The sequence below is a fragment of the Camelina sativa genome, chromosome 3 (assembly GCF_000633955.1).
Source record: "Camelina sativa cultivar DH55 chromosome 3, Cs, whole genome shotgun sequence".
In the NCBI taxonomy this organism is placed as follows: Eukaryota; Viridiplantae; Streptophyta; class Magnoliopsida; order Brassicales; family Brassicaceae; genus Camelina; species Camelina sativa.
Genome location: NC_025687.1, coordinates 8,940,721 through 8,967,311, shown reverse-complemented (window position 1 = coordinate 8,967,311; position 26,591 = coordinate 8,940,721). Strand labels below are relative to the sequence as shown.

General features: G+C 38.8%; 8 protein-coding genes across 11 annotated transcripts; 3 read left to right on the top strand and 5 right to left on the bottom strand.

Annotated features, from left to right (window-relative positions):
* On the bottom strand, positions 1,504–2,604 carry LOC104778788 (probable purine permease 14). Its single transcript, XM_010503225.1, has one exon. It carries the CDS (start codon positions 2,602–2,604, stop codon positions 1,777–1,779), a length of 828 nt encoding a protein of 275 aa, XP_010501527.1. The 3' UTR covers positions 1,504–1,776.
* On the bottom strand, positions 2,979–5,130 carry LOC104776094 (probable purine permease 14). Its single transcript, XM_010500098.1, has 2 exons — positions 4,476–5,130; positions 2,979–4,366 (listed from the first exon to the last, which is right to left on the bottom strand). Exons 1-2 carry the CDS (start codon positions 4,513–4,515, stop codon positions 3,252–3,254), a joined length of 1,155 nt encoding a protein of 384 aa, XP_010498400.1. The 5' UTR covers positions 4,516–5,130; the 3' UTR covers positions 2,979–3,251.
* LOC104776093 (probable purine permease 14) lies at positions 5,235–6,794 on the bottom strand. Its single transcript, XM_010500097.1, has 2 exons — positions 6,635–6,794; positions 5,235–6,539 (listed from the first exon to the last, which is right to left on the bottom strand). Exons 1-2 carry the CDS (start codon positions 6,675–6,677, stop codon positions 5,401–5,403), a joined length of 1,182 nt encoding a protein of 393 aa, XP_010498399.1. The 5' UTR covers positions 6,678–6,794; the 3' UTR covers positions 5,235–5,400.
* Positions 8,108–9,313, bottom strand: LOC104776092 (lon protease). Its single transcript, XM_010500095.2, has one exon. It carries the CDS (start codon positions 9,212–9,214, stop codon positions 8,378–8,380), a length of 837 nt encoding a protein of 278 aa, XP_010498397.1. The 5' UTR covers positions 9,215–9,313; the 3' UTR covers positions 8,108–8,377.
* Positions 9,463–10,866, top strand: LOC104776090 (thioredoxin H4). Its single transcript, XM_010500093.2, has 3 exons — positions 9,463–9,823; positions 10,270–10,395; positions 10,519–10,866. Exons 1-3 carry the CDS (start codon positions 9,734–9,736, stop codon positions 10,660–10,662), a joined length of 360 nt encoding a protein of 119 aa, XP_010498395.1. The 5' UTR covers positions 9,463–9,733; the 3' UTR covers positions 10,663–10,866.
* LOC104776091 (pentatricopeptide repeat-containing protein At1g19720-like) lies at positions 10,967–19,074 on the top strand. Of its 2 annotated transcripts, XM_010500094.2 has the most exons (7): positions 11,056–13,171; positions 14,653–14,841; positions 16,755–17,201; positions 17,309–17,542; positions 17,639–18,013; positions 18,237–18,458; positions 18,554–19,074. In XM_010500094.2, exons 1-7 carry the CDS (start codon positions 11,231–11,233, stop codon positions 18,851–18,853), a joined length of 3,708 nt encoding a protein of 1,235 aa, XP_010498396.1. In that variant the 5' UTR covers positions 11,056–11,230; the 3' UTR covers positions 18,854–19,074. The 2 variants fall into 2 exon arrangements, with proteins under 2 accessions (XP_019099086.1, XP_010498396.1); XM_019243541.1 differs by lacking the exons at positions 16,755–17,201; positions 17,309–17,542; positions 17,639–18,013; positions 18,237–18,458; positions 18,554–19,074 and having other exon boundaries at positions 10,967–13,939; positions 14,638–14,748.
* LOC104776088 lies at positions 19,039–21,012 on the bottom strand. The gene is made up of 5 exons (XM_010500092.2): positions 20,592–21,012; positions 20,365–20,507; positions 20,006–20,277; positions 19,751–19,905; positions 19,039–19,669 (listed from the first exon to the last, which is right to left on the bottom strand). The coding sequence occupies exons 1-5, from the start codon at positions 20,854–20,856 to the stop codon at positions 19,068–19,070; spliced, it is 1,437 nt and encodes a 478-aa protein (XP_010498394.1). The 5' UTR covers positions 20,857–21,012; the 3' UTR covers positions 19,039–19,067.
* On the top strand, positions 23,207–26,578 carry LOC104776087 (BEL1-like homeodomain protein 10). Of its 3 annotated transcripts, none has more exons than XM_019243539.1 (5): positions 23,207–23,301; positions 24,280–25,104; positions 25,277–25,662; positions 25,758–25,818; positions 25,910–26,578. In XM_019243539.1, exons 2-5 carry the CDS (start codon positions 24,355–24,357, stop codon positions 26,339–26,341), a joined length of 1,629 nt encoding a protein of 542 aa, XP_019099084.1. In that variant the 5' UTR covers positions 23,207–23,301; positions 24,280–24,354; the 3' UTR covers positions 26,342–26,578. The 3 variants fall into 3 exon arrangements, with proteins under 3 accessions (XP_019099084.1, XP_019099085.1, XP_010498393.1); XM_019243540.1 differs by having other exon boundaries at positions 23,254–23,277; XM_010500091.1 differs by lacking the exon at positions 23,207–23,301 and adding an exon at positions 23,457–23,660.

Genomic DNA, 26,591 nt, shown 5'->3' with positions numbered 1-26,591 from the left:
TGATCGTTATCATAAATTACCGTTTTTTTTTCTTTCTTTTAAATTATTTGAAGCTTTAATCATCCACTTTCCCAAATTCTGTAGCGAGTCTGCATTAGTTAACAAGAGCTGCATTATTATTGTTTTAGATTGCTTGATTTAGCACATATGTAAAAATGAAAATCAGAAAAGATGGAAGTTTCCCAAATTTGTTGCGAGTCTGACTCGCGCCATGTGTTCTCTCTTCTTGCGATCTCTATCTCTATTTGTTCAGCTATAACGTTCATTTATATTAAAGTGGCATGCAAATCTTAAACATCCTCTGTTATTTTTGCTTAATCTACCTCAGGTCTTGTTTCACTAATGCAGCCTTACTGGATTGGTTAGCCATTTTTTTTTTTTTTTTTACGCAAATGACAAATTTTTTTCAAGAAACCTCAGTCAATCAACTTCCTTGGTTATTAATTTTTTTCTTTTCTTTTCCAACTTAACACCAGAGCTCACCAAGTACTGTACTATTTCGTTTACTGATTTTAAAATTTATGAATATTGTATAATTCCGACAAATCTACCATTAAAATTGCATCCATAAAGTCATCAGTTTTTTTTTTTCTTTCATTCAACCATTTTTTATAAGTCAACTGAAAAGTGAAAACTAGCTAGTAGTACAAAGTTTATAAGATTTTTGTTTGACTTTTTATTAAAAAAAATGTCAAATTCATGGATCATACACACACTAACACTATTATAACACACAAACAAATGACAGTTATGCTACATGATCGTACATAGTATAATTAAAAGGATGGGGATAAAGGAAATGACATCACATGACTCTCAACAAGAAGCATACTAAAAGTCAATATGGTCAATGAAAAAAAGAACCAGTATGACACCTTTGTTGCCCTAAAAAAAGCATGCAATTTGATGGGCCAGACCCAGTATGCATCATAGTCGAAACTTTAATGGGCCTCAGCTTAATTGGTGAGCTAGTCTACTTCTCCATCGTGAATCTTGATGTTCTTTTATATTCTGTTCTTGAATCTTCATGTTTAAGCTTAGCTTATGCACAAATCTTGTTCTGTTTCGTTGTTTTTGGTTGTTTGTCTCAGTCGTCTAGGGAGATGGTTGGTTCTGAGTTATGGAACATTTCGAAGCTTTATTCTCTAAGCATATCCAAATACATTGATCCGATGTATATCTTCTCTGAAGCAAATCAAGGTTTGGTCATTGCTTTGGTGTATGTATTCATATACCTTAATTTTCATCACTGTGATGCTCTACTACTAAACATAATGGTATTAGGTCAAGTGGCTGTGGAAGGAGTACTGGTAATGCATAAAGTTGATATGAGACCACGTTGTGGCTTTGAATAGAATTAATACTCAAAGATTTGTTGTGAGAGGAACAGAAACAGAGTCAGGTCTTTTGGTTTAGAAAACAGAGGAGTAAAGATAAAGTACTTTTAGTATGTTCTCTTATACCCTACAACTTCAGAACATATATAGTCTTAACTGTACAGAGTCACATAAGGTTGTTTTTTGGTTTAATCATCTTTACGTACAATATAGCTGAATCATTTACCAAACTTCAAACAAGAGAGGCAGAGAGAAACAAATCTCCATGTGAAGCGTGAAAAGGCTTAAAGGCTACACGAAGGCTTGTCCTCATCACGGGTCCTCTCATGAAGCTAAAGACTTACAATTCACGAATAAAATATACATTTAGAGGTAACACATTACACACACACACACACAAATAATAGTATAATACCATGAAATCTTTGCTTCCACGTCATTAGTTACGATTCTCTTTGTGAAACCTATATAAGTAAGCTGCGGCGCTCAAAGCAGCCGTGATCAAGGCGACACCTTTGAAGACATCAAACTCATCGTTCATGAAATTGAAGAAGATGACCACCAGAACCGACACGATCGGCGACGTAATAACGCTGATCACATTTGATAAAACGCTCGAGACGGAGAAAACGAGTCCCACGATCCCGACCCAGTAGATCTGCCACGAAACAGCTTGAACCACCATAGTCATCACGTACGCACCTTTCCCCTTCAAGAATTCGTTCATTTCCCTCTTCAAATCGTGTTTCTCTCCGTAGATCAGTAAACCGACGACGGAGATGACTGTAGCGACGAAGGAGGAGGAGATTACGACTAGAAAAACAGAGGAGAAGCTCTGTTTTCTAGTGGTTGATTCGGTACGTCTGAAGACGTTTTCTATAGTACAGAGGACGAGTGAGAAGTAAACGCCGGATAAAAGAGCTGGCCATGAGCCTTTTGCGTAACTCTCCTCTGTTTTATCTGGCTTGCCGCCGAATGAGGAGGAGAAGGAAGTGAGAGTTCCGGTGGCGATTGCCAAGATCAAGGAGATGATGATCCATCGATTGAATTTGGTTTTGTTGATGAAGGCGGCGAAAACAGGTGTGAAGAAGAGCTGTGTTGTGTAGATAAGAGTGAATACCCTAAAGGGGATATCGAGCTTTCCCTTACCGGAGAGACTCCCATGACCCGCCAAGAGCATTCCAATGCAACCGGAGAAAGAAAGTACTAATCTTGTTGTGGATGGATCGGAGGAGGNGGAGATGGTTGGTTCTGAGTTATGGAACATTTCGAAGCTTTATTCTCTAAGCATATCCAAATACATTGATCCGATGTATATCTTCTCTGAAGCAAATCAAGGTTTGGTCATTGCTTTGGTGTATGTATTCATATACCTTAATTTTCATCACTGTGATGCTCTACTACTAAACATAATGGTATTAGGTCAAGTGGCTGTGGAAGGAGTACTGGTAATGCATAAAGTTGATATGAGACCACGTTGTGGCTTTGAATAGAATTAATACTCAAAGATTTGTTGTGAGAGGAACAGAAACAGAGTCAGGTCTTTTGGTTTAGAAAACAGAGGAGTAAAGATAAAGTACTTTTAGTATGTTCTCTTATACCCTACAACTTCAGAACATATATAGTCTTAACTGTACAGAGTCACATAAGGTTGTTTTTTGGTTTAATCATCTTTACGTACAATATAGCTGAATCATTTACCAAACTTCAAACAAGAGAGGCAGAGAGAAACAAATCTCCATGTGAAGCGTGAAAAGGCTTAAAGGCTACACGAAGGCTTGTCCTCATCACGGGTCCTCTCATGAAGCTAAAGACTTACAATTCACGAATAAAATATACATTTAGAGGTAACACATTACACACACACACACACAAATAATAGTATAATACCATGAAATCTTTGCTTCCACGTCATTAGTTACGATTCTCTTTGTGAAACCTATATAAGTAAGCTGCGGCGCTCAAAGCAGCCGTGATCAAGGCGACACCTTTGAAGACATCAAACTCATCGTTCATGAAATTGAAGAAGATGACCACCAGAACCGACACGATCGGCGACGTAATAACGCTGATCACATTTGATAAAACGCTCGAGACGGAGAAAACGAGTCCCACGATCCCGACCCAGTAGATCTGCCACGAAACAGCTTGAACCACCATAGTCATCACGTACGCACCTTTCCCCTTCAAGAATTCGTTCATTTCCCTCTTCAAATCGTGTTTCTCTCCGTAGATCAGTAAACCGACGACGGAGATGACTGTAGCGACGAAGGAGGAGGAGATTACGACTAGAAAAACAGAGGAGAAGCTCTGTTTTCTAGTGGTTGATTCGGTACGTCTGAAGACGTTTTCTATAGTACAGAGGACGAGTGAGAAGTAAACGCCGGATAAAAGAGCTGGCCATGAGCCTTTTGCGTAACTCTCCTCTGTTTTATCTGGCTTGCCGCCGAATGAGGAGGAGAAGGAAGTGAGAGTTCCGGTGGCGATTGCCAAGATCAAGGAGATGATGATCCATCGATTGAATTTGGTTTTGTTGATGAAGGCGGCGAAAACAGGTGTGAAGAAGAGCTGTGTTGTGTAGATAAGAGTGAATACCCTAAAGGGGATATCGAGCTTTCCCTTACCGGAGAGACTCCCATGACCCGCCAAGAGCATTCCAATGCAACCGGAGAAAGAAAGTACTAATCTTGTTGTGGATGGATCGGAGGAGGTGATCGGAGGTTGTTGTTGGTTGTGTTTCTTGGTGGTGAAGATATATAAAGGGACGAGGAGGAGAGGGAATCCAACGGTTTGGAGGAGAGATTGAGTCCATACGCCGTCGTTTTGGCGGTTTGAGTTGTAGTCCATTCGTTGGAGCTGGTCATAGTAGAAGTTTTCGAGGATTTTGTCTATGGATTGACCAGTGATAACGAAGACGATGCAGAGGATAATTGTTGGCCAATGGTTGGATTTCTGGTTTGAGTTTCCTGTTTGGTTTATGAGTGTTGTTGAATCGTGCTCCATATTGATTGGTATATGCACAATTTTTTCTGCAAGAATTGAGAACAAGATCCTGAGAATCTAATAGATCCGAGAGTTTTAGACAATACACAGTGAGTAGTTGATACTTGATTATAAGAAGAGATTTGTGTACATCACCTTGTGCTTTGGTTTGAACTAGCTGATGATTTTTGGCCATGGTTTTTGCTTGGAACTAATGTCGGAGATTGTAAATAATTTGACTTCGATATATTCAGAGATATGATTGATATTTTTTTGGGAAAATCTGATGTGTGGTGTTTATTCAAACACAAAGTGAGGCATGTCTACATCTATGCGACTATGCGTTAATGTTTCCATGTGGGTTCATTCATGATAAAGAAAATGTGATTTTTGGAACTAAAGAAGAAAAAAAATAACTAAAAATGTTATTCACCATAGGTTTTCTTCATACTGTAACTGAACATGATACAACTTTATACTATCCTTTATCTCCATTTTTACTCTATTGATTTTGTACACCCATCAAGTGATAAATGACGTGAGAAGCCGGAAAGGAAGGTCGACGCACTGCTTGCTGGTGCCTCACTTCACTTCTTGCAGTTGAGTCCCTAGTTTGGGCATAATGCATGTTAGACTCGCTTGTCACTAGTGAGAATTATGATAATTCGTTCAGCAACATTGAGTTTATCGTTTATTAAAAAACTTCTTGATTGATCACATAAGATATGTTTTAGGACTCCAATGAACTCAACAATGCATCTAATCATGGTTCCTTTCAAGATTTTGGCGTTGTCTCACGGTGTGGTTTGATGATTTCGACAAAGTGCTTTACTGAAAGTGGTTAACTCATGGTATATGATTTGTTAACTGTTGCATTACAAACATAGATATGGATGTGCACTTAAAACACATATATGAACAAAAACCTTATACATAAACTGTTCATTTCATTGTAAAACATACAGAATCAAAAGTAACATAAATTTACATCTAAAAGGAATGCTGTTACACACTTACACTTACTTTACACAAATAAACAAATTATATGAATTAATACTCACTGGAAAGAAAAAGAAAAAACTTAATTTGCCATACGATTCTCTTTGTGAAGCCTAATGAAATAAGCGACGGCGCTCAAGACGGCAGTAACCAAGGCAACACCTTTGAAAGCATCGAACTCATCATCCATGAAGTTGAAGAAGATCACCACAAGAACCGACACGATCGGCCACGTAATGACACTGATCACATTCGACAACACGCTCGAGACAGAGTAGACAAGTCCCACGATCCCAACCCAATAGATCTGCCACGAAACAGCCTGACCAACCATAGCCATCACGTACGAGCCTTTTCCTTTCGAGAACCCATTCATCTCCCTCTTCAAATCGTGTTGCTCGCCAGCGATAAGCAGACCCACGACGGAGATGATCGTAGCGACGAGGGAAGAGAAGATGATGACTTCGAAAACAGAGGCAAAGCTCGGTTTTTTATTGGTCGACTCGGTTCGTTTGAAGATGTAATTATCGAAGACGTTTTGGATGTTACAGAGAAGGAGAGAGAAGCAGATTCCGGCGAACAGAGCAGCCCATGAGCCTTTAGCGTAATTCTCCTCTGCTTCATCTGGCTCGCCGCCGAATGAAGCGGACAGAGTAAGTGCTCCGGTGACGATAGCTAAGATCACAGAGATAACAACCCATCGGTTGAATTTGATCTTGTTGATAAAAGCTGCGAAGATGGGAGTGAAGAAGAGCTGTGTTGTGTAGATCAGAGTGAAAACACCAAATGGGATCTCGAGCTTTCCCATGGCTGAGAGTCTTCCTTGAACCGACATGACGATCCCGATGCAAATGTAGATCACGGCTAAGGATTTTAAGTGGATTGAATCGGAAGTGATCGGAGGTTGTTGGTGATGGTTGCGTTTGTTCTTGGTGATGAAGATGAAGAAAGGGATGAGAAGCAGAGGGAAACCAACAGTTTGGAGAAGTGACTGAGTCCAAACGCCGTCGCTTTGACGGTTCTCGTCGTATTCGCTTCGGTTGATTTTGTCGTAGTAAAAGTTCTCGAGGAGTTTTGCTATGGATTGACCGATTATGACGAAGATGATCGAGATGGTGATCGTTGGCCAGTGGTTTGGTTTCTGGTTCGAGTTTCCGGTGTGGTTCATGCGTGCGGTTGAAGAATCACGCTCGATGTTGATTGGTATCTGCACGAATTGTTCTGCGAAAAAGAGACCAAGAGGAAATTAAAATCATATTGTTTTGTAAAGAAGAAGAGATCAAGAAACGAAAGATCTGGATGGTTAATATTATTACCTGGTGGCTTGGTCTGAAAAATTGGTTGTTGATTCTGAGCCATGATTGGAACTGAACTAACTGATTGTCGGAGATTTTCAAGTGATTTGAGTCTCAATGTATGTCGGCGACTCAGTTTGGTTGGGATATTTTATTGAGTTGTGATATAAGGGAAAGAGAAAGGGTTTATTTATATATATGGGAAAGAAAAGTCTACCTTGGCGGCGTAATGGTCAATCAAGTGAACTAATGTCTACGCGTCGTTGTTTCAACTTGTTCCGCGTTGTTTCAACTTGTTCCGCGTTGTTTCATCATCCAAAAAGAGTGTAATTTACACTTACAAGTAAATTATTCTCGTCTTAACAAAGACAAAATTGATTGGAATATTCAGGATTTTATTTTGTTTTCTGTCAACGAATATTCCGGTTTGGATTTTATGATTTTGTAAGGTTATTTAGAAAATGGTATAGTTAATTTTTTTTTTGACTTGTTTGTTAACAAGATGACTGGATTATCCAACATCTTACGTTTAGGAAATTTTGAACAGACACGCTGCCCAATTTGGCAGCTCACTACTTGCAATATGAATAATCTTAATGCGTGTCTCCTTATGACTTGATCTTTTACAATATTATACTTGATGTAAGGATTTCAATATATGATTATGATATGATCAATTCGAAAGGTGCGTGCTAGAATGAATTTAGAATCAAACTGTTTGCTGGAACTAATCACATTTTGAACTCAGATTCAATCTTGTTCAATGCAAACATTGATCATTGTTCAACCAAATGAACTCTAAAAATTTGGATTTAACAAAATAAGAGGCTAAAGAGAGGTTAGTTAACAAAGAAAGGCAATTCCCTTGGTGTTTCTAATTTGAACAAACCGCCTAGTTTGAATATAAAAACGTCGTCCCCACACTGTTTCCACGAAGCTATACCCACTAGAAATCTTTTAAATATCGATGATCAGAAACTATATATCACCCATAGGCATAAGTGCTAACATATTTTAATACTAAACAAGTAAGCATGTCTTGACCAAAATAACTTAAGCAGCCAAAGTTTGTCCAGAGGCCTGCTTAAGTAGGCATAATTTATTATGTGTAAATAAATTAACAGAGGCAAAGCAACAACTACTAACCTTCATGGTTTACACATCTATATCAGTTCTAGATATGTGTTTCGAATTTCCCAGTTCATCATCGGCATAACAGTTTCAGTACTAAAACACTATGGAAGATTGAATTGAAACTGTAATCAAGCAAACATCTTAGATAGCATTTTACAGGCTTTTCAATGAACATACCAACTCAAGAAGCAATTATTTGGTATCAAGAACCTTACTTGCATCAGTAGACTGTGCTTTGATCATAGAGAAAAACCCTATTCTAAATCAATCCAACTACATGATTCCTATGATCATAGAGGCAATTGAAGAATTGGCATTGAAACTCTGATTAAGCAAACTTCGGATTAATATATGATTCAATGAAAGCACCAACTCAAGAAGCAAGGATTTGATATTAAGAACCATACTTACTTGCATCACTAGAACTATTCTTTTATAACAGAGCAAATAAAGTAAAACCCTTTTCATGACCAATCCAACTATAACAATCCTATGAAAACAACTCCACCATATCTAGTACCTAAGTTTCTGAAACTTTACACATTGATCAAATATAATGTAATCCAATAACTGAAAACACATTAAAGAGAGACCAGAAATTTTCTAGGTACCAGTACCACCAATATAGAACTATGGCTGCGATGGGAAGACATCTTTCACAGCAGAAGCTGCGGTCAAGTAATTGAGCGTATTCCTAAGCGTCTCCCTCTCTCTCTTCAACCTAGCCGCCGTATCCTCAAGCTCAAGCAACGCTTGCTGCTCCATCGGAGCACCTTCAAACGTGCTTCCGACGAAGAACGAGAACGGAGTCGGAAACTGATTCTTCCTCAGATCCTGCGATTCCTTATCTGGTTTCCCATTCAATCTATTCGACAACCGAATCACTTCTTTCATCAGAACCTCAACCTCGTTCGCCAACTCGTCAAGGTTCTCTTCACCGGACGGTCGATCTTCGAGCCACGTCACCTTCGCGACGAGGTATGGTTTCGTACGGACGAGATCCGTGACGCGGAACCGCTCCTGGCCTTTGCAGATTAGGAAGAATCGATCGTCGACGAGACGCTCGTGTTTCACGATCTCTCCGACGCATCCGATTCCGGCTGCGGAGCCTGATACGGCGTCGGAGTAAACGACGCCGAATCTGAGATCGGATTGGAGGAGAGTTTGCATCATGACTCGGTAACGGAACTCGAAGATCTGGAGAGGGATTGTCGCGCCGGGGAAGAGAACGAGAGGTAGTGGGAAGAGAGGGAGCTCGACGAGGTCATCTGATTTGGGTGGGTTAGCGTTGTGGTGCTTCTCGGAGAAGGAGGAGGATGAGCATCTGAAGGAGCTGCTGAGTTTACAGCTTCGACTGTTTATGCTCCGGTAAGTAGCTGGGAGACGTAGAGGTTTATGAGTGAAGGAGGAGAGATACGGTGGTGTTGATTTGAAGGAAGGAGATGAGACTGTGCTTGGAAGCGCCATTGGATAGAGTGAAGGAGGAGGCGAGGAAGAGAGCTTTACAAGTGAACGGCGAAATTGATTAAGGTTTTAGTGATTGATAATATTTCTTCTTTAAATTAAAATCTTATCTGTTAGAGAAAATAAAATTTTCATCAGATATTTTATTGTCATTCGTGTGGCTATGGATTTGTTTTGGGAATTTTTTTTTTTTTTTTTAATTATTTCGAAGCAATATAAATAGGAGTTTAGGAGCGATTTCGATCTTGAGACACCGGGGACCAATCAGATGGAGCCTTTTGTTTGTTTTGCGGGGCACTTTGGTTAGTAGTACATGCATGAGCCGTAAGCGAGCCACCGGTCCGGTCCAGCTGGATGCCATTTGGTATGCAGGGGTAATACTGTGAATATCTCTTGCTCATTAACATATATGTACCGTACCAACTTCACAAAAGAGGAACGGAACGGAAGGAAGAAAAAAAAAAGGAAAAAAAGGTGTCATCGGTGATTTTGGTATTTCCCTAATTCTCAGATTTAGAAGAAATGACGGCAGAAGAGGGACAAGTGATCGGTTGCCACGCGAACGATGTATGGACAGTGCAGCTCGACAAAGCCAAAGAATCCAACAAGCTGGTTACGANNNNCCCCCCCCCACTTTTTTTTTCCTTTCTATTTTTTGATTTGGGAATTAGGGTTTTCGTTTCCCATGCGTGCGATTGGTTTTTTGGGGTCCAGAGAAAACATTAGAGGTTTTTTTATTTGCTTAACGTGATTGTTTGAAGGATATCGCAACACAGATCTGTAATGTTGTGGTGGAACTGGAACCAAAACGTTAGTGAAAAATTCATCGTTTTAATGGGTGAAGTATCTTTCTCTGTTTGGAGTGTCTTCCTTCTTCAGTGACTTGTATGTGTTACTATTTTGATTGCTTTCTTTGATTCATCTATATGATGTCTCTTTTGTTGTCTTCTTTGTGTCGTTATCGCAGATCAGTGTCATCCTTATGTTGAAACTTAACTGTGGATTGCTTTAGGTTATTTAGTCCTCTGATGGTATTATAATTGTCAATTGTTTTTCAGATTGTGATAGATTTTACTGCTTCGTGGTGTCCACCATGCCGTATGATTGCTCCAATTTTCACCGATTTGGCTAAGAAGTTCATGTCAAGTGCAATCTTCTTCAAGGTGGATGTTGATGAACTTCAGGTGAACAACTCAAACAAAAACACTTTTGCAAATTTCCTCATTCTTAGGCTCTAAAATTATGCTTCACTTTGTACATACACATATACTCATATATTCTTATATATACTTGTGCTTTGTTAATAGAGTGTTGCTCAAGAGTTTGGTGTGGAGGCAATGCCAACCTTTGTGTTCATGAAAGCCGGCGAGGTTGTGGATAAGATCGTTGGTGCCAGGAAGGAAGAACTTCTCGCGACTATTGTGAAGCATACTGGTGTTGCCACTGCTTAAATCAATTTGTGGCTCATTAATTATAACATAAAGGTCCAACTTGTTATCTTAAGTTTAGCTAAATCGCACTGGGGATATTGTAGATGGAGATATGAATGAAGTTAGTTGATCTCTGACTGTTTAAGTCTGCACCATGTTTTATTTATTTGGTCTTTGGCTTTTGCTTTTCGCTTTTGCTTATCAGTTGATTATGTTCTAACGCCACAGACCACAACTTCTGTCAAATTTCCAAAAACTACATAAGTTTTTCTTTTGTGAATTCTCTAATCATCTGATCTGTGAGATGAAAATTTGTTGAACTTTTTTTTTTGGTGTGAGAACAGTAATGTGACACGTGTCATATTTTGATTGGTAGTTGAGATCCTTATCTCTTAACGTTTCATATTTTTTTGCCAAAGGGAACACCATTTACCGAGGTTCTTCTTCGTGCTTCCTTATCTTCTTCGCTGAGCTTTTTATACTCTTATTACTCTGTAATCTGTTTGATTCTCGTTGGAGATTCAAAGAAGAAGATAAAGGAGAAGACTTTAGAGCTATTCAAGTTAATAACAGTCAGCATTTGTTGAAAATGGAGAAGCTCTTCGTACCATCATCATTTCCCAAAACTTGTTTGAATTATCAGATTCCACCAAAAGTTGAGAATTCGCCAGACGTTCATCCAAAATCCCGAAAGAAAAATCTATCTTTCATCAAGAAGAAAGAACCCAATATCATCCCCGACGAGCAATTGGATTACCTCTGTAGAAACGGAAGCCTGCTCGAAGCTGAGAAAGCTCTCGACTCGTTGTTTCAGCAAGGGTCCAAGGTAAAGCGAAGCACTTACCTCAACTTGTTGGAATCGTGCATTGATTCTGGTTCTATCCATTTGGGTCGTATACTTCATGCTCGTTTCGGTTTGTTTCCTGAACCTGACGTCTTTGTGGAGACGAAGCTGTTGAGCATGTATGCTAAATGCGGGTGCCTTGTTGATGCCCGTAAGGTTTTTGATTCAATGCGTGAGAGAAACCTTTACACATGGTCTGCCATGATTGGTGCTTACTCGAGGGAGAATCGTTGGAGAGAGGTCTCTAAGCTCTTTCGTTTGATGATGGAAGATGGAGTTTTGCCTGATGATTTCTTGTTCCCCAAGATATTACAGGGATGTGCGAATTGTGGAGATGTTGAGACTGGGAAGTTGATTCATTCGGTGGTTATAAAACTCGGGATGAGTTCGTGTCTTCGTGTTAGCAACTCGATTTTAGCTGTGTATGCGAAATGTGGTGACTTGGATTCCGCTGCAAAGTTTTTTAGACGCATGAAGCAGAGAGATGTGGTCGCTTGGAACACAGTACTGTTAGCTTACTGCCAAAACGGTAAACATGAAGAAGCTGTAGGATTAGTTGAAGAGATGGAAAAAGAAGGAATTGCGCCAGGGTTAGTTACTTGGAACATATTGATTGGGGGTTATAACCAGCTAGGGAAATGTGATACTGCAATGGATTTGATGCAGAAGATGGAGAGGTTTGGTTTAACCGCTGACGTGTTCACTTGGACAGCTATGATTTCGGGATTGATTCATAATGGGATGAGGTTTCAGGCACTAGATATGTTTAGGAAGATGTTTTTAGCAGGTGTAGTACCTAATGGAGTCACTATTATGAGTGCTGTGTCTGCTTGTTCATGTTTAAAAGTTCTAAACCTGGGCTCAGAAGTTCACTCTGTTGCTGTGAAGATGGGTTTTATCGATGATGTGCTTGTGGGAAATTCTCTGGTTGATATGTATTCGAAGTGTGGAGAACTGGAAGATGCAAGAAAAGTTTTTGATTCGGTAAAGAATAAGGATGTATATACTTGGAACTCGATGATAACGGGGTATTGCCAAGCAGGCTATTGTGGCAAGGCTTATGAATTGTTTATAAGGATGCAAGATGCAAATGTAAGACCAAATATTATCACATGGAACACTATGATCTCAGGATATATTAAGAATGGAGACGAGGGTGAGGCTATGGACCTATTTCAGAGGATGGAAAAAGATGGAAAAGTTCAGCGGAATACTGCATCATGGAATCTAATTATTGCGGGTTACATACAAAACGGAAAAAAGGAGGAGGCCTTGGAACTTTTTCGGAAAATGCAGTTTTCTCGCTTCATGCCAAATTCAGTTACAATTCTAAGCCTCTTACCTGCTTGTGCTAATCTTCTTGGGACCAAAATGGTAAGAGAGATACATGGTTGTGTATTGCGGAGAAATCTAGATGCTATTCATGCTGTTAAAAACGCTTTAACAGACACTTATGCTAAGTCAGGGGATATAGGATACTCAAGAACCATCTTCAACGGTATGGAAACGAAAGACATCATAACTTGGAACTCGCTGATTGGAGGTTATGTTTTACATGGTAGCTATGGTCCAGCTCTTGATCTTTTCAATCAAATGAAGACACTTGGGATCAAGCCAAATAGGGGAACTCTTGCAAGTATTATCCTTGCACACGGTTTAATGGGAAATATAGATGAAGGGAAGAAAGTCTTCTACAGTATTGCGAATGATTACCATATTATTCCTGCTCTGGAACATTGTTCTGCTATGGTATCTTTGTACGGTCGATCCAACAGACTTGAAGAAGCTCTGCAGTTTATTAAGGAGATGAATATTCAATCAGAGACACCCATCTGGGAAAGTTTCTTAACTGGCTGCAGGATTCATGGTGATATCGACATGGCAATCCATGCAGCAGAGAACTTATTCTCCTTGGAACCTGAAAATCCGGTCACCGAAAATGTGGTTTCGCAGATTTATGCATTAGGTGCAAAACTTGGGAGATCACTAGAAGGAAAGAAGCCGAGGAGAGAGAATTTGCTGAAGAAGCCTCTTGGGCGGAGCTGGATTGAAGTCAGAAATTTAATTCACACATTCACGACAGGTGATCAGTCGGAATTATGTACTGATGTGCTGTATCCCTCGGTGGAAAAAATGTGTAGGCTGGATAATAGGAGTGACCAATATAATGGAGAACTTTTGATTGAGGAAGAAGGAAGGGAAGCAAGTAGTGGAATCCACAGCGAAAAAATTGCCATGGCGTTTGGTCTCATTTCCTCATCGCGTGCACCTGAGACGACGATAAGGATCGTGAAAAATCTTAGGATGTGCCGAGATTGCCATAATACTGCAAAGTACGTCTCTAAGAGATATGGCTGTGACATATTGTTGGACGACACAAAGTGCTTACACCACTTTAAGAATGGAGATTGTTCCTGTAAAGATTATTGGTAGAGTGATTAACCAACCACTAAGGTACGACTTCACTTAATTTGAGCAGTCATTTTAACCACATAATCACGTACTATATCATTCTTATATTTTCTGCTGTTAGTAAGAGATTAATTTGTTAGCGAGGTGAGTAAAATTAGTTAAAGTTTGAAAGCTCCTAGACTCCAATAGTACCTTGAAATCATTTCGTTTTTTTGAATAATATGTGCACCTGCTTGGGAACTTGAATGATTCCAGAATATGATTTCAGTAGTGGGTATTTTGTTATCTTGGGAAATATGATTCTTTGAAGAACATGATTCTTTGAAGAATGTGATTCTTTGAAGAATGTGATTCTTTGAAGAATATGATTCGGTTGTCCTTCCTTGACTTCCCTTGATAGTGGAAATCAGAATGAATTGATTGTCCGTATTCTGCAACGTCATCTGATATCTTCCAAAAAATCCCCAACCACTAACGTAACCTTTTCATCAGATATAAATTCCCACCAAATGTCTAAGCTATGTGTTGCAGTAGTCAGCTATCTCTTCACTCGAACTTCTTACTCTTACTTCGAGTCTTTAGAGATCATATTAATCTGAGGATGGTATTTGGCATCATCTTTTGTTTAATCTCATTCATTAGTTTCTCTATATATAATCTGAGGATGAAATTCCACTACATATAATAAGCTGATATTGCAGTTATGATTATATGAGATTAACTTGAACTTGTTTCTGCAGAGTGTTGAATGCAAGCCTGCATCAGTTGGCCCATGGGGAGGCCAAAGTGGTCATGCCTGGGATGATGGAATGTACACCACTGTAAGGCAAATAATTATAGGCCATGGTTCTAGTATAGACTCTATACAAGTTGAGTATGAAAAAAATGGTAGCTCGGTTTGGTCCGAAAAACGTGGAGGAAAGGGAGGCAAGAAGATTGATAATGTATGATTAAGACTCTTGATGCTATAAATATTTTCTTAGCTTTTTTCAGAAATTAATCACCCTTCTCTTGATGTGTAGGTCAAACTGGATTACCCACATGAGTATCTGATTTCAGTTAATGGAACTTACGGTAGCTTTGATGCCTGGGGAAATACATGTGTCCGATCGCTTACTCTTGAGAGTAACCACAGAAAATATGGGCCGTTTGGTTGTGAGTCAGGTACATTCTTTGCATTGCCAAAGTCAGGGTCGAAGATTATTGGGTTCCATGGGAAGGCTGGTTTGTATATGGATGCTATTGGTGTTCACATTCAACCAATTCCTAAAGAGAATCATCCTCCGTCGAAAATTGTTTTGCACTCGCATCAAAATATTCCTCATGGCGATAAGAAACATGAGTACTCAGTGATACAAGGAAGTGTAGGGCAAAACTTCGATATAGTTGTTGCCCTCAGACAGAAAAATCCAAATTTGCCTTCTAATGAATCCCGAGATCATGCAGGTGCTGAGATCCCCAAACAAAAGGTGATTTCAAGATTTTTATGTTATACATTGATAAAGCATCCAGGTTTTATCCGATTGTTTTTACTGGTTTCTTAACAGAATAAATAAATCGAATATGGTTTTATCAGTTGGTGACAGATACTGAGAAGCCGCAGTCAAAAGTAGTAGGTGGTGCGAAAACATATGGACCATGGGGTGGAACCGGTGGTATCATGTTTGACGATGGGATTTATACCGGTATTAGACAAATCAATTTGTCACGCAGTGTAGGGGTTGTCNTCATGCCTGGGATGATGGAATGTACACCACTGTAAGGCAAATAATTATATGCCATGGTTCTAGGTTAGACTCTATACAAGTTGAGTATGAAAAAAATGGTAGCTCGGTTTGGTCCGAAAGACGTGGAGGAAAGGGAGGCAAGAAGATTGATAAGGTATGGTTAAGACTCTTGATGATATAAATATTTTCTTAGCTTTTCAGAAATTAATGACCCTTCTCTTGATGTGTAGGTCAAACTGGATTACCCACATGAGTATCTGATTTCAGTTAATGGAACCTACGGTAGCTTTGATGCCTGGGGAAATACATGTGTCCGATCGCTTACTCTTGAGAGTAACTACAGAAAATATGGGCCGTTTGGTTGTGAGTCAGGTACATTCTTTGCATTGCCAAAGTCAGGGTCGAAGATTATTGGGTTCCATGGGAAGGCTGGTTTGTATATGGATGCTATTGGTGTTCACATTCAACCAATTCCTAAAGAGAATCATCCTCCGTCGAAAATTGTTTTGCACTCGCATCAAAATTTTCCTCATGGCGATAAGGAACATGAGTACTCAGTGATACAAGGAAGTGTAGGGCAAAACTTCGATATAGTTGTTGCCCTCAGACAGAAAAATCCAAATTTGCCTTCTAATGAATCCCGAGATCATGCAGGTGCTGAGATCCCCAAACAAAAGGTGATTTTCAAGACGTTTATGTTATACATTGAAAAAAGCATCCAGGTTTTATCCGATTGTTTACTGGTTTCTTAACAAAATAAATAAATGGAATTTGTTTCTATCAGTTGGTGACAGATACTGAGAAGCCGCAGTCAAAAGCAGTAGGTGGTGCGAAGACATATGGACCATGGGGTGGCACCGGTGGTATCGTGTTTGACGATGGGATTTATACCGGTATTAGACAAATCAATTTGTCACGCAGTGTCGGGGTTGTGTCGATAAAGGTCTGTTATGATTTTAAAGGACAGGCTGTGTGGGGAAGCAAGCATGGTGGCACGGGAGGATTCAGACATGATAAGGTGTGTAAATTTTTTCTAGGCTTTAAGCTAATTGACATTTCATACGTACTATCTTAGTCTCTTTTAACTTTTTTTGGACCNAGAAATTAATCACCCTTCTCTTGATGTGTAGGTCAAACTGGATTACCCACATGAGTATCTGATTTCAGTTAATGGAACCTACGGTAGCTTTGATGCCTGGGGAAATACATGTGTCCGATCGCTTACTCTTGAGAGTAACCACAGAAAATATGGGCCGTTTGGTTGTGAGTCAGGTACATTCTTTGCATTGCCAAAGTCAGGGTCGAAGATTATTGGGTTCCATGGGAAGGCTGGTTGGTATATAGATGCTATTGGTGTTCACATTCAACCAATTCCTAAAGAGAATCATCCTCCGTCGAAAATTGTTTTGCACTCGCATCAAAATTTTCCTCATGGTGATAAGAAACATGAGTACTCAGTGATACAAGGAAGTGTAGGGCAAAACTTCGATATAGTTGTTGCCCTCAGACAGAAAAATCCAAATTTGCCTTCTAATGAATCCCGAGATCATGCAGGTGCTGAGATCCCCAAACAAAAGGTGATTTTCAAGACGTTTATGTTATACATTGAAAAAAGCATCCAGGTTTTATCCGATTGTTTACTGGTTTCTTAACAAAATAAATAAATGGAATTTGTTTCTATCAGTTGGTGACAGATACTGAGAAGCCGCAGTCAAAAGCAGTAGGTGGTGCGAAGACATATGGACCATGGGGTGGCACCGGTGGTATCGTGTTTGACGATGGGATTTATACCGGTATTAGACAAATCAATTTGTCACGCAGTGTCGGGGTTGTGTCGATAAAGGTCTGTTATGATTTTAAAGGACAGGCTGTGTGGGGAAGCAAGCATGGTGGCACGGGAGGATTCAGACATGATAAGGTGTGTAAATTTTTTCTAGGCTTTAAGCTAAATGACATGTCATACTATCTTAGTTTCTCTCAACTTTTTTTTTTGGACTGAATGTATAATTTGCAGATTGTATTTGATTACCCATCAGAGGTTTTAACACATGTAACGGGAACATATGGACCGTTGGTATATCTGGGACCTAATGTGATAAAGTCACTGACCTTCCGCACTAACAAAGGAAAGCATGGACCTTTTGGAGAAGAACATGGACCTACTTTTACACATAAAATCGATGAGGGTAAAGTTGTTGGATTCCTTGGGAGAGAGGGTTTGTTTCTTGATGCCATTGGTGTTCATGTTATGGAATGCAAAATAAGTTCCCTTAAGCCATCATCTCCTCAGCATGCAATTGTTCCTTTTAAAAACTCTGGCACTGCGGAAATCGAAAATTCCCCATGGGCTAATAAGCTTGTCCTTGCAGCAAACGGCCATGGCGAAGAGGTAACTTGTAGATTCCATCGCCATTGTATTTCTGGTTTTTCAAGTTTTCGGTTTCTAGGATAGCAGCCAGTAAAACAAATTCTATTATGGGTCAGCTTACACGATTTCGGGTTTTAGTAGGGTATATCTTTTATATTGAAGCCTTTAGCCAAATTAAGACCTGTTTGGTTCTGTTTATCCGGATTGAAGACCGTAATAGCAGGCTACTTGTTGGTTTTCACAGGTTGAGCATGGAGTCGTCAAAGAACCAACACCGAGCGGGCCTGGACCATGGGGAGGCGACGGAGGTCAATCGTGGGACGATGGAGTATATTCAGGGATCAAGCAGATATTTGTGACGAGAGGAAATGATGCTATCTCTTCAATACAAGTCGAGTACGATAGAAATGGACAATCTGTTTGGTCCACTAAACATGGTGGTAACAATGGAGTCGCCACACACAGGGTAAACAGCAATTCATTCTTCTCTCATAATAAAAAGCCATTTTTGTATTTGATGCATCACAAACCATTTCTAATGCTCTCAAATCTGTGTTGCAGATTAAACTTGAGTATCCAAATGAAACGCTCACCTGCATTTCAGGGTTTTACGGACCACTGAACAATTCAGACAGATCAAATGTTGTCAAGTCACTGAGTTTCTTCACAAGCCGTGGGAAGTATGGTCCATACGGTGAAGAAAGCGGGACGTTTTTCACTTCGACTACAACACACGGAAAAGTTTTGGGGTTCCATGGAAGGTGTAGCTCTAACTTGGACGCCATCGGAGTTCATATGCAGCATTGGCTTGGCAATAAGTCGTCGTACGTTAGCAGGGCTAGCTGTTTCAAGCTCTTCTGATAATCATCTCTGCGCAGAACAAGAACTCATCTAGCGTCTTCGACCAGCGCTTCCAGTTTATCCATCAAGAGTTATAAAATCATAAACATGCTTCTTTTGACGCTTTGAATTTCCTTTCCAGTTAATAATACTTGTTTCTATTAACAGAATAACTACGAAAAATGTATGGAAACAAGAAGAGAGTGTACTGTAAAATGAACTTGCTAAATAATGTTTAATGATCTGAATTTGTTGTTCGTGAGTGAATTTTCGCATGTTGCAACACTTCTCTGAGAACAGAAGCTATTCGATGAGACATATGATGTTCCAAGAACATCTCTTTTACCCTCTCATACCCTTTCTTACCCATTGTCCTCCTCATCTCCATGTTTGTCGCCAGCTTCACAATGTTTGTGGCAAGAGGTAAAACGCCATCTTTACCAGCGTGGTGTAATAGACCGGTTGTTCTGTTCACTACAATCTCCATTGTCCCTCCTGCTGCAGTACCGAGTACAGGAAGCTTAAAAGCCATGGCTTCGATTGTTATTCTCCCGAAGCATTCTCCTCTGGCTTGGGAGTTTTGGACAAGAACATCAATGGCTGCTAAATATGGTGCTACTTTCATTGTTTTGTTGACAAAATGGACAACCTTCTGAAGTTTCTTCTCTTGGACAAAGTTGCGTAGCTCTGTCTCGAATTTAGTCTGTGCGCTCATGTCGCTTCCTACAACCACTGCATGCATTGTTGGTACCTGAAGTTTCTTATTCTCTTTGATTAATTTAAGACTTTCATGGAAGGCTCGGAGGAATAGATCTTGGCCCTTTCCTCGAGATACACCTGCGAAGCAACAGTCAAAAGGAAATTTTGAGTTTATGAGTCTTGAACTAAGGAAGAGAACAAATGTAAGAGATGACTTACTATTAATGATGCCAAATAGTATGCCTTCATTCCGCAGTCCAAGAGATTCTCGAACTTGTTCACGGAGAACTTTCTTGGCGAAACTATCTTCAGCTACTTCCATCAATTCCTTGCTATTTCCTAGGTGCACCACATAAGTTTTAGGCATTTTAATCCTGTGTTACAACAGTTAAAAGAATACACAATGTTAAGCTTCTTTCTATAATTGCAAAACCGACATGTGCCAAGACTCTACAAAAGAGAAGAAAAACATACCCTAAGCGATCATGAGTTCTGTTTTTCCAGTACTCAGCAGTCGCATGCGAATCAATCATAGCGCCTGCAACGAAAGGGAGGTGCTTGACTAAATCTGGTTTGAAATAGTGACCTCTCATCTCATGAATCCACCAGAGGATTTTAGGAAGAACTTTAGGAACATTGTCCTTGAGAACAGCATCAAGCCATTTCCCAGCAACAGCAGTATTCAAAACAACCAAATGAGACTTAAGTGCTATATCTATGGCTTTCTGACTCTTTGCTGATATGACCTGAATACAAAGATTGGATCAGTAACAACAATTAGGATAAGAATCAAACGAAAAAAAAACTATGGAGTTTAGCTAAAAAATATGAACCTGGACTCCTCGATCCAACATCTTGTGTTCTAAAACCTTGATCACTTCATCAGCTTCAACTGGTTTCTGATTAGTGATCCAAACAACTTCACAATCAACTCCTCTCAACAAAAACGCCAGTTCCATTAATAGTAAAGGTCCACCTAAAAAATCATCACTTCAAGTTTAGCTAAGATAGAACTATAACTCACTGGAGAATCCAAGAGAGAAAGAAAAAAAAACATCACCTGAGAGCGAGAGTTCGTGAGAAACAAGCAAAACAAGCTTCGATTTCATGAAACCGAGAGGATTCAGCGATCGGATCTTAACGTCATCGCTCTGATCCTTCTCCACAACTACTCCGCCGCATCTCTTTCCACTAACAGTGCAGGAATCAAAGGTAGATCTCACGAGAATCATTCCTACGGTTGATACAGATAAAACCAACAGAATCATCAGTGGCCATCTCTTCTTTTGCAATGCCGCCCACACACTCGTCGATGGCTTTCCCATTGTGCTCTCTCTTCTCCACAGAGAGAATCACATCATAGGGTTTCCACGGTCACAATCGATCTCCGAAATTTCAAGGATCAGTCCTCCCTCAGTTAAGTAGAAAGCTAAAGAAATCGAGACTCGAGAGGAAGAAGATGGATCACTGTCTCAGAGGAGAGAGCTTTGATTGAAAAAATAATCACAATTCACGTCGTTTTTAGTATTCAGAAGGAAAGTGCTTGCCGTTTTCTTTACTGGACACCTCTTCGGACTTCGGCTAATAAACGGCGGATTATAATGGGCCTAAGAGGCCTTTTCTTTTTAGTCATCATCCTTAAGAGGCCCTATTAGGTAAAAACTAAACTCATCGATCAAAAAATCCTAATTGAAACTAATCACTTCGGTCTAATGCATATTTCAAAAATCCTAAGCAAACTAAAATTAGTTTAACAGAGAAAAAAAATACTAGCAGTTTAAGTTAAGCTATTTTATTTAAGCTCTGCTTCGGATATGAGTTTGGTATGGGTTTAGGTTTGGTTTTTAATAATGGAGAGCATAATAGTACTTATATGATTAAATGAAAGTGATGACTGTTTCCAACAATTTGGATCCATGGGAATATATAAATGTTACAAACATGAATTTTAGTGGTGATGATCCGTCGTCATATAATGGTCCAACAATATCTGTGGCAATAAATACATTTACTTTTTTTGTTACACGGCCATGGCTATTGGCTTGTGGCTATTTATTATAAAGTTTTTTTTGGATATCTATGTGTAATGAACATATTTGACAATTGGCATGAATTATACTAAAAACTTTTTTTTCCCCAAACCAAATGTCTTCACATTTTCTTACTCACACACCTTTTCCTCGTTTACCATTATGGATTCGATTTCATCTTCATCATAATTATAATCATAGTAACATTTTTAAAACACACAATTACATATTTAACCATCCCAAATATTTTTAATACACTAATACATCCATCATCTCTCACCAGCTAACTACTGCATAACATTATTTTTAATCATCATTATAAATCAACATCCACGTGGAAACAAAGTCAATATAATCATCTCTTGCAAAGACTCTCTCATATATGTTACCATATCATAAATCATTATTTTCCAACACAATGGCACTTCCCAAATGAATTTCTGTCGGCTGCTCCAAATCCAATCTCCAACAAACCAAAACGAAAATTAATTGTTTTATTTCGTTTCTTTTTATTTACTATAATAGTTACTTATTTTTTTAAAATGGATTTAGTCAGAGGAAAATAAAATATGTAGGTATAGATATACTAATATTTTACGTATTATGCATTGCGTTATATGAAAGTACAAACATGTATGTATGTTGTATAACTAAGAGGTTTATAAAGTATAACAAAAGGAATAAAAAAGACAAGAACTTAGGAAAAAATCGGGTATAACAGAAGAGTAAGGAAGGGACTCACCAACTGGTTGTTAAGTCATTTAATCCTTCAATTAAGCAATTGAGCAGACACACACCCACCTTTGTTTTATCTTCATCCTTAAACCAGCTTCTCTCAGGGGCAGTTTTGTTATTTTCATCAAGCTTCTACCTACAATGACGTTTCTATGGTTTTTTTTTTTTTTCATTCGATGGAGTTTTATTTCCGCTACCATGCATAACTGTATCTCCGTTATATCAAACATTTAAAGAAACCCTCCATTCCAAGATATTGAACTACAAAGTGCTCATATTCAAAAAGCTTAATAGATCAGCAAGTTGTATAAAATGTATCGAACAGCATTACAATGAAAGCGAAGAACCAAAAATAAATAAATATATATATATCATATATATATATTTATATAGGATATATATATTTAAAAAGCTGGAATCCAAATCTAGAGTTTAGAATATGTGGCAGGTAATAATTTCAATATTTTGGAGCCTTTACGTACACAAATGAGGATGTCGTTAAAGTTTCGCACGACACCTTCGTAGTGTACGCATAATGGATTATTTCGTTTTAATATTTAGATTCGGTGAACTTTTTATATACTAATGTACTAAATTTTCAATATATGTAAGAACACTAACATATTACAATTCCGTCCTTGCCTTCATGTTTGTTTAGTTCACATACAGTATACGGAAAAGTAGTATGAGGCAAGTCAATGACAACACAACATCATTAGAGTAGTATAATTATATAAATCGATCAATAAAATCCATTTGATTTTTTTTTGTTTGTGTAAGGAATTGTTAATTTTTTTTTATATGTTAAAAGTCGTCATAAGAAACTATTATCGCTAATCCAGAAAAAAACAAGATTTGGTGATATATAGGCTCTCACGTGTTTCTATATGAATGGTTGGCACACAAAAATCCATATTAATTTATTTATACTCTAAGCATCAAAAACAGAAGCTTCTGCCGGGAAAAGATTAAAAATTACAGGTAGCGGTTGTCAAAAAATTTCCGGTAGGATCATTATTCAATCGTTGATATGGCTTAATAATAGTATATATAAAAATGTGTTTTTAAAATATTGGGTTGGTGTCTAAATGTCCCAATGATAAGATGGGTTGGTTTTGTTCTTGTGGAGTGAAAAAAAAAAAAAAATTGTTTTATTTTAGAATTCGCAATTATTATTAATCGTCTCTCTCTCTCTATCTATCTCTCTCGGGATTGGGTCTCAAATCTTTTTTTGTCTTCAACTGTTCGAAACTCTTATGCTTTTGTGTTTCCTGATTCAGCCACATCCACACTTCAACCACAAAACACAATCTCTAGGGTTTTTAATTTTTAACTTTGATTCTCTCTCCCTCCTCAGTCCTCAGGTAGTTCTTTTTTCTTTAAACTTTATAAATCCAAGTTCTTGATTCTTGATTCTCTCTATGATTTATCTTGTACTGTGTTTCTTGTTTACTTTTTTCATCCCATCCCATGCTTTTTGGAAATTCTCCTACAGAGAGATGAAATCATCAAAAAAAACACTTTAGAGCTTCTTTATGTAATAATTGAAATAATTGAAATCTTCTCTGCTTTATGAGTCACTACGTTGAGCTTCCTTTCTACTCTGCATTTTTATTTTTATTTCCATCTTCAAATTAGGGTTTTTTTTTTTTCTCCCAATTCACCTCCATAGATCGAGTATTCCTATACGATTACACAATTCCTGAACTGGTTTTTTTCTGGGTTTCTTCAGTTCTTTACGAAAAACATTTGCTTTTTATCCACAATTTGACTTTAATCCTCGGAACTTTTTTTTTGGCCGATTCTGTTTGGTTGCTTTCGAAACTGTTGTTTGTTGATAACAAAAAAAAAAAAAAAATGAAAAATTTTGTTTGGTGTGAATGATTACGATGTTTTAACCTCTCTTAAGATTCCCATCAGAAACTTTAAAAATTCCACACCTTACACGACTCTTCCTCTTATTTATTTTTTTTTTTCTTGCAGGATCTCATTTCCCGACCAAATTCATCGAACTAACAACACAACTTCACTGTAATAAAACTTTAAAGAAACAGAACAATGGCGGTTTATTACACAAGTAATGTCGGTTGTTACCAGCAAGAACCAATCTTTCTCAACCATCAACAACAACAACAACAACAACAAGCTTCTTCTTCCTCTGCCGCCGCTTCTTTCACCGTCACCGGCGGTGACAATGTTCGTAACGAGATGGTTTTCATCCCACCCACCACAGGAGACGTTGTAACTGTAAACGGTGCCGTTTCGAGCAGCGATTTAAGTTTCCACGATGGTCAAGGACTGTCTTTAAGTCTCGGCACTCAGATCTCTGTTCCTCCGTTTCAATATCATCAGTACCAGTTGGGTTTCACTCAGAATCCGTCACTATCTTCAGTCAAGGAAACGTCAACTTATAATGTGGATGAGATGAGTGTGAAGAGCAAAGAGATGTTGTTGTTGGGTCAATCTGATCCTTCCTCTGTTTATGCTGGTAATGGTGGGAATGGTTTCTACAACAATTATCGGTATAACGAGACATCAGGAGGGTTTATGAGCGGTGTTTTGCGTTCTCGGTACCTTAAACCTGCTCAGAGTTTGCTTGATGAAGTGGTTAGTGTCAAGAAAGAACTAAACCAAATGGGTAACAAGAAGATGAAAGTTAACGACTTTAACAATGGTTCCAAGGAGATAGGCAGAGGAGGCAGTGGCGAGTTATCGAGTGATTCTAATGGGAAATCAATTGAGTTATCTACAGTTGAACGTGAGGAGCTTCAGAACAAGAAGAACAAGCTTATGACAATGGTTGATGAGGTAACGAACTTACATCTTTTAAAACTAGTTCTTCAGCTCGGTTCTGTTTCAGTTAAGGTTTGTTAGAACATGACAAATAATGATTTTGCTTTTTTCGATTGATTTTGGATTCCGGATTGAGGGAGTTTATGCTGATGTTTTGCTTGTTGTGTATGTGCTGCTGATTTTGCAGGTAGATAAAAGATATAACCAATATTACCATCAAATGGAAGCATTAGCTTCATCATTTGAGATAGTAGCAGGACTTGGATCAGCTAAGCCTTACACATCAGTCGCTCTCAACAGAATCTCTCGCCATTTCCGCGCTCTTCGTGATGCGATAAAGGAACAGATTCAGATTATTAGAGACAAACTTGGGGAGAAAGGAGGAGAGTCGTTGGATGATCAACAAGGAGAGAGAATACCAAGGCTGAGGTATTTAGATCAACGATTGAGACAGCAAAGAGCTTTGCATCAACAGCTTGGAATGGTTCGACCCGCTTGGAGACCTCAAAGAGGTCTTCCTGAAAACTCTGTCTCTGTTCTTCGCGCTTGGCTCTTCGAACATTTCCTTCATCCGTATGTGTTTCTTCTCTAACAAGTCACAACCTTTTTAATCTCCCATTACAAAACATCTAAGAGACTTCATGGTTTCTTCTGATTTTTATTTGTAGATACCCTAAAGAATCTGAGAAAATCATGCTTGCGAAACAGACAGGACTATCCAAAAACCAGGTAAAACCCTGCTCTTTTTTGTTTGTCTCTCAAAGTTGCACTCTTTGTGTGTTCTGCGTGAATCACTCTGGTTTCTCTGCTCTGCAATCAGGTTGCTAACTGGTTCATAAACGCGAGAGTTCGTCTATGGAAACCGATGATAGAAGAGATGTATAAAGAAGAATTTGGTGATGAATCTGAGTTACTAATCTCCAAATCATCTCAAGAACTCAACAGCACTAACCAAGAAGACTCTTCGTCGCAGCAACAGCAGCAGCAAGAGAACAACAACAACCACCTCGCTTATTCATCTGTAGACACAACAAACATTGCCTTCTCATCCGAAATCAAACCGGATCGTGTTTCAGGCAATGATGATGAGCCACAACAACAACAACAACAACAGATGAACCGGTCAGCGGATTACGACACTCTGATGAACTATCAAGGTTTTGGTCTCGATGATTACCGTTACATTGGCGGAAGCAACCAGCAAGAAAGCAGATATTCCAATTCCCACCACTTACATGACTTTGTTGTTTGATATAATCGGTTCTTGGCACAAAGGACATGATTCTTGAAGCACAAGAAAAATGTGCTTTTGCAATTTTATAGTTTTAGGCATGATACACCCATTTCTCTGTGGAATATAATAGTAGATGTCTAGGGTTGCTTTTTGTGTATAGTACATTCGTAAGCCAAAAATATATTGATATATGTGTGTATAAGATTCACGGTGGTATAAAGGATACTTGCAAGTGTGACCATCCTTTCAATTTAATTTCTTGATCTGT

Coding starts and splice junctions, on each gene's coding strand:
- LOC104776092 (XM_010500095.2), bottom strand. CDS start 9,214: ATGGCGCTTCCAAGCACAGTCTCATCTCCTTCCTTCAAATCAACACCA.
- LOC104776088 (XM_010500092.2), bottom strand. CDS start 20,856: ATGGGAAAGCCATCGACGAGTGTGTGGGCGGCATTGCAAAAGAAGAGA. Junction 19,906..20,005: donor AGAACTCATGATCGCTTAGG/GTATGTTTTTCT, acceptor GTTGTAACACAG/GATTAAAATGCCTAAAACTT. Junction 19,670..19,750: donor ACTATTTGGCATCATTAATA/GTAAGTCATCTC, acceptor GTTGCTTCGCAG/GTGTATCTCGAGGAAAGGGC.
- LOC104776087 (XM_019243539.1), top strand. CDS start 24,355: ATGGCGGTTTATTACACAAGTAATGTCGGTTGTTACCAGCAAGAACCA. Junction 25,105..25,276: donor TTATGACAATGGTTGATGAG/GTAACGAACTTA, acceptor CTGATTTTGCAG/GTAGATAAAAGATATAACCA. Junction 25,819..25,909: donor CAGGACTATCCAAAAACCAG/GTAAAACCCTGC, acceptor CTCTGCAATCAG/GTTGCTAACTGGTTCATAAA.
- LOC104776094 (XM_010500098.1), bottom strand. CDS start 4,515: ATGGCCAAAAATCATCAGCTAGTTCAAACCAAAGCACAAG. Junction 4,367..4,475: donor AGTTCAAACCAAAGCACAAG/GTGATGTACACA, acceptor CAATTCTTGCAG/AAAAAATTGTGCATATACCA.
- LOC104776090 (XM_010500093.2), top strand. CDS start 9,734: ATGACGGCAGAAGAGGGACAAGTGATCGGTTGCCACGCGAACGATGTA. Junction 10,396..10,518: donor TGGATGTTGATGAACTTCAG/GTGAACAACTCA, acceptor CTTTGTTAATAG/AGTGTTGCTCAAGAGTTTGG.
- LOC104776091 (XM_010500094.2), top strand. CDS start 11,231: ATGGAGAAGCTCTTCGTACCATCATCATTTCCCAAAACTTGTTTGAAT. Junction 14,842..16,754: donor GAGGCAAGAAGATTGATAAT/GTATGATTAAGA, acceptor CTTGATGTGTAG/GTCAAACTGGATTACCCACA. Junction 18,459..18,553: donor ATGGAGTCGCCACACACAGG/GTAAACAGCAAT, acceptor TCTGTGTTGCAG/ATTAAACTTGAGTATCCAAA.
- LOC104776093 (XM_010500097.1), bottom strand. CDS start 6,677: ATGGCTCAGAATCAACAACCAATTTTTCAGACCAAGCCACCAG. Junction 6,540..6,634: donor TTTTCAGACCAAGCCACCAG/GTAATAATATTA, acceptor TCTTTTTCGCAG/AACAATTCGTGCAGATACCA.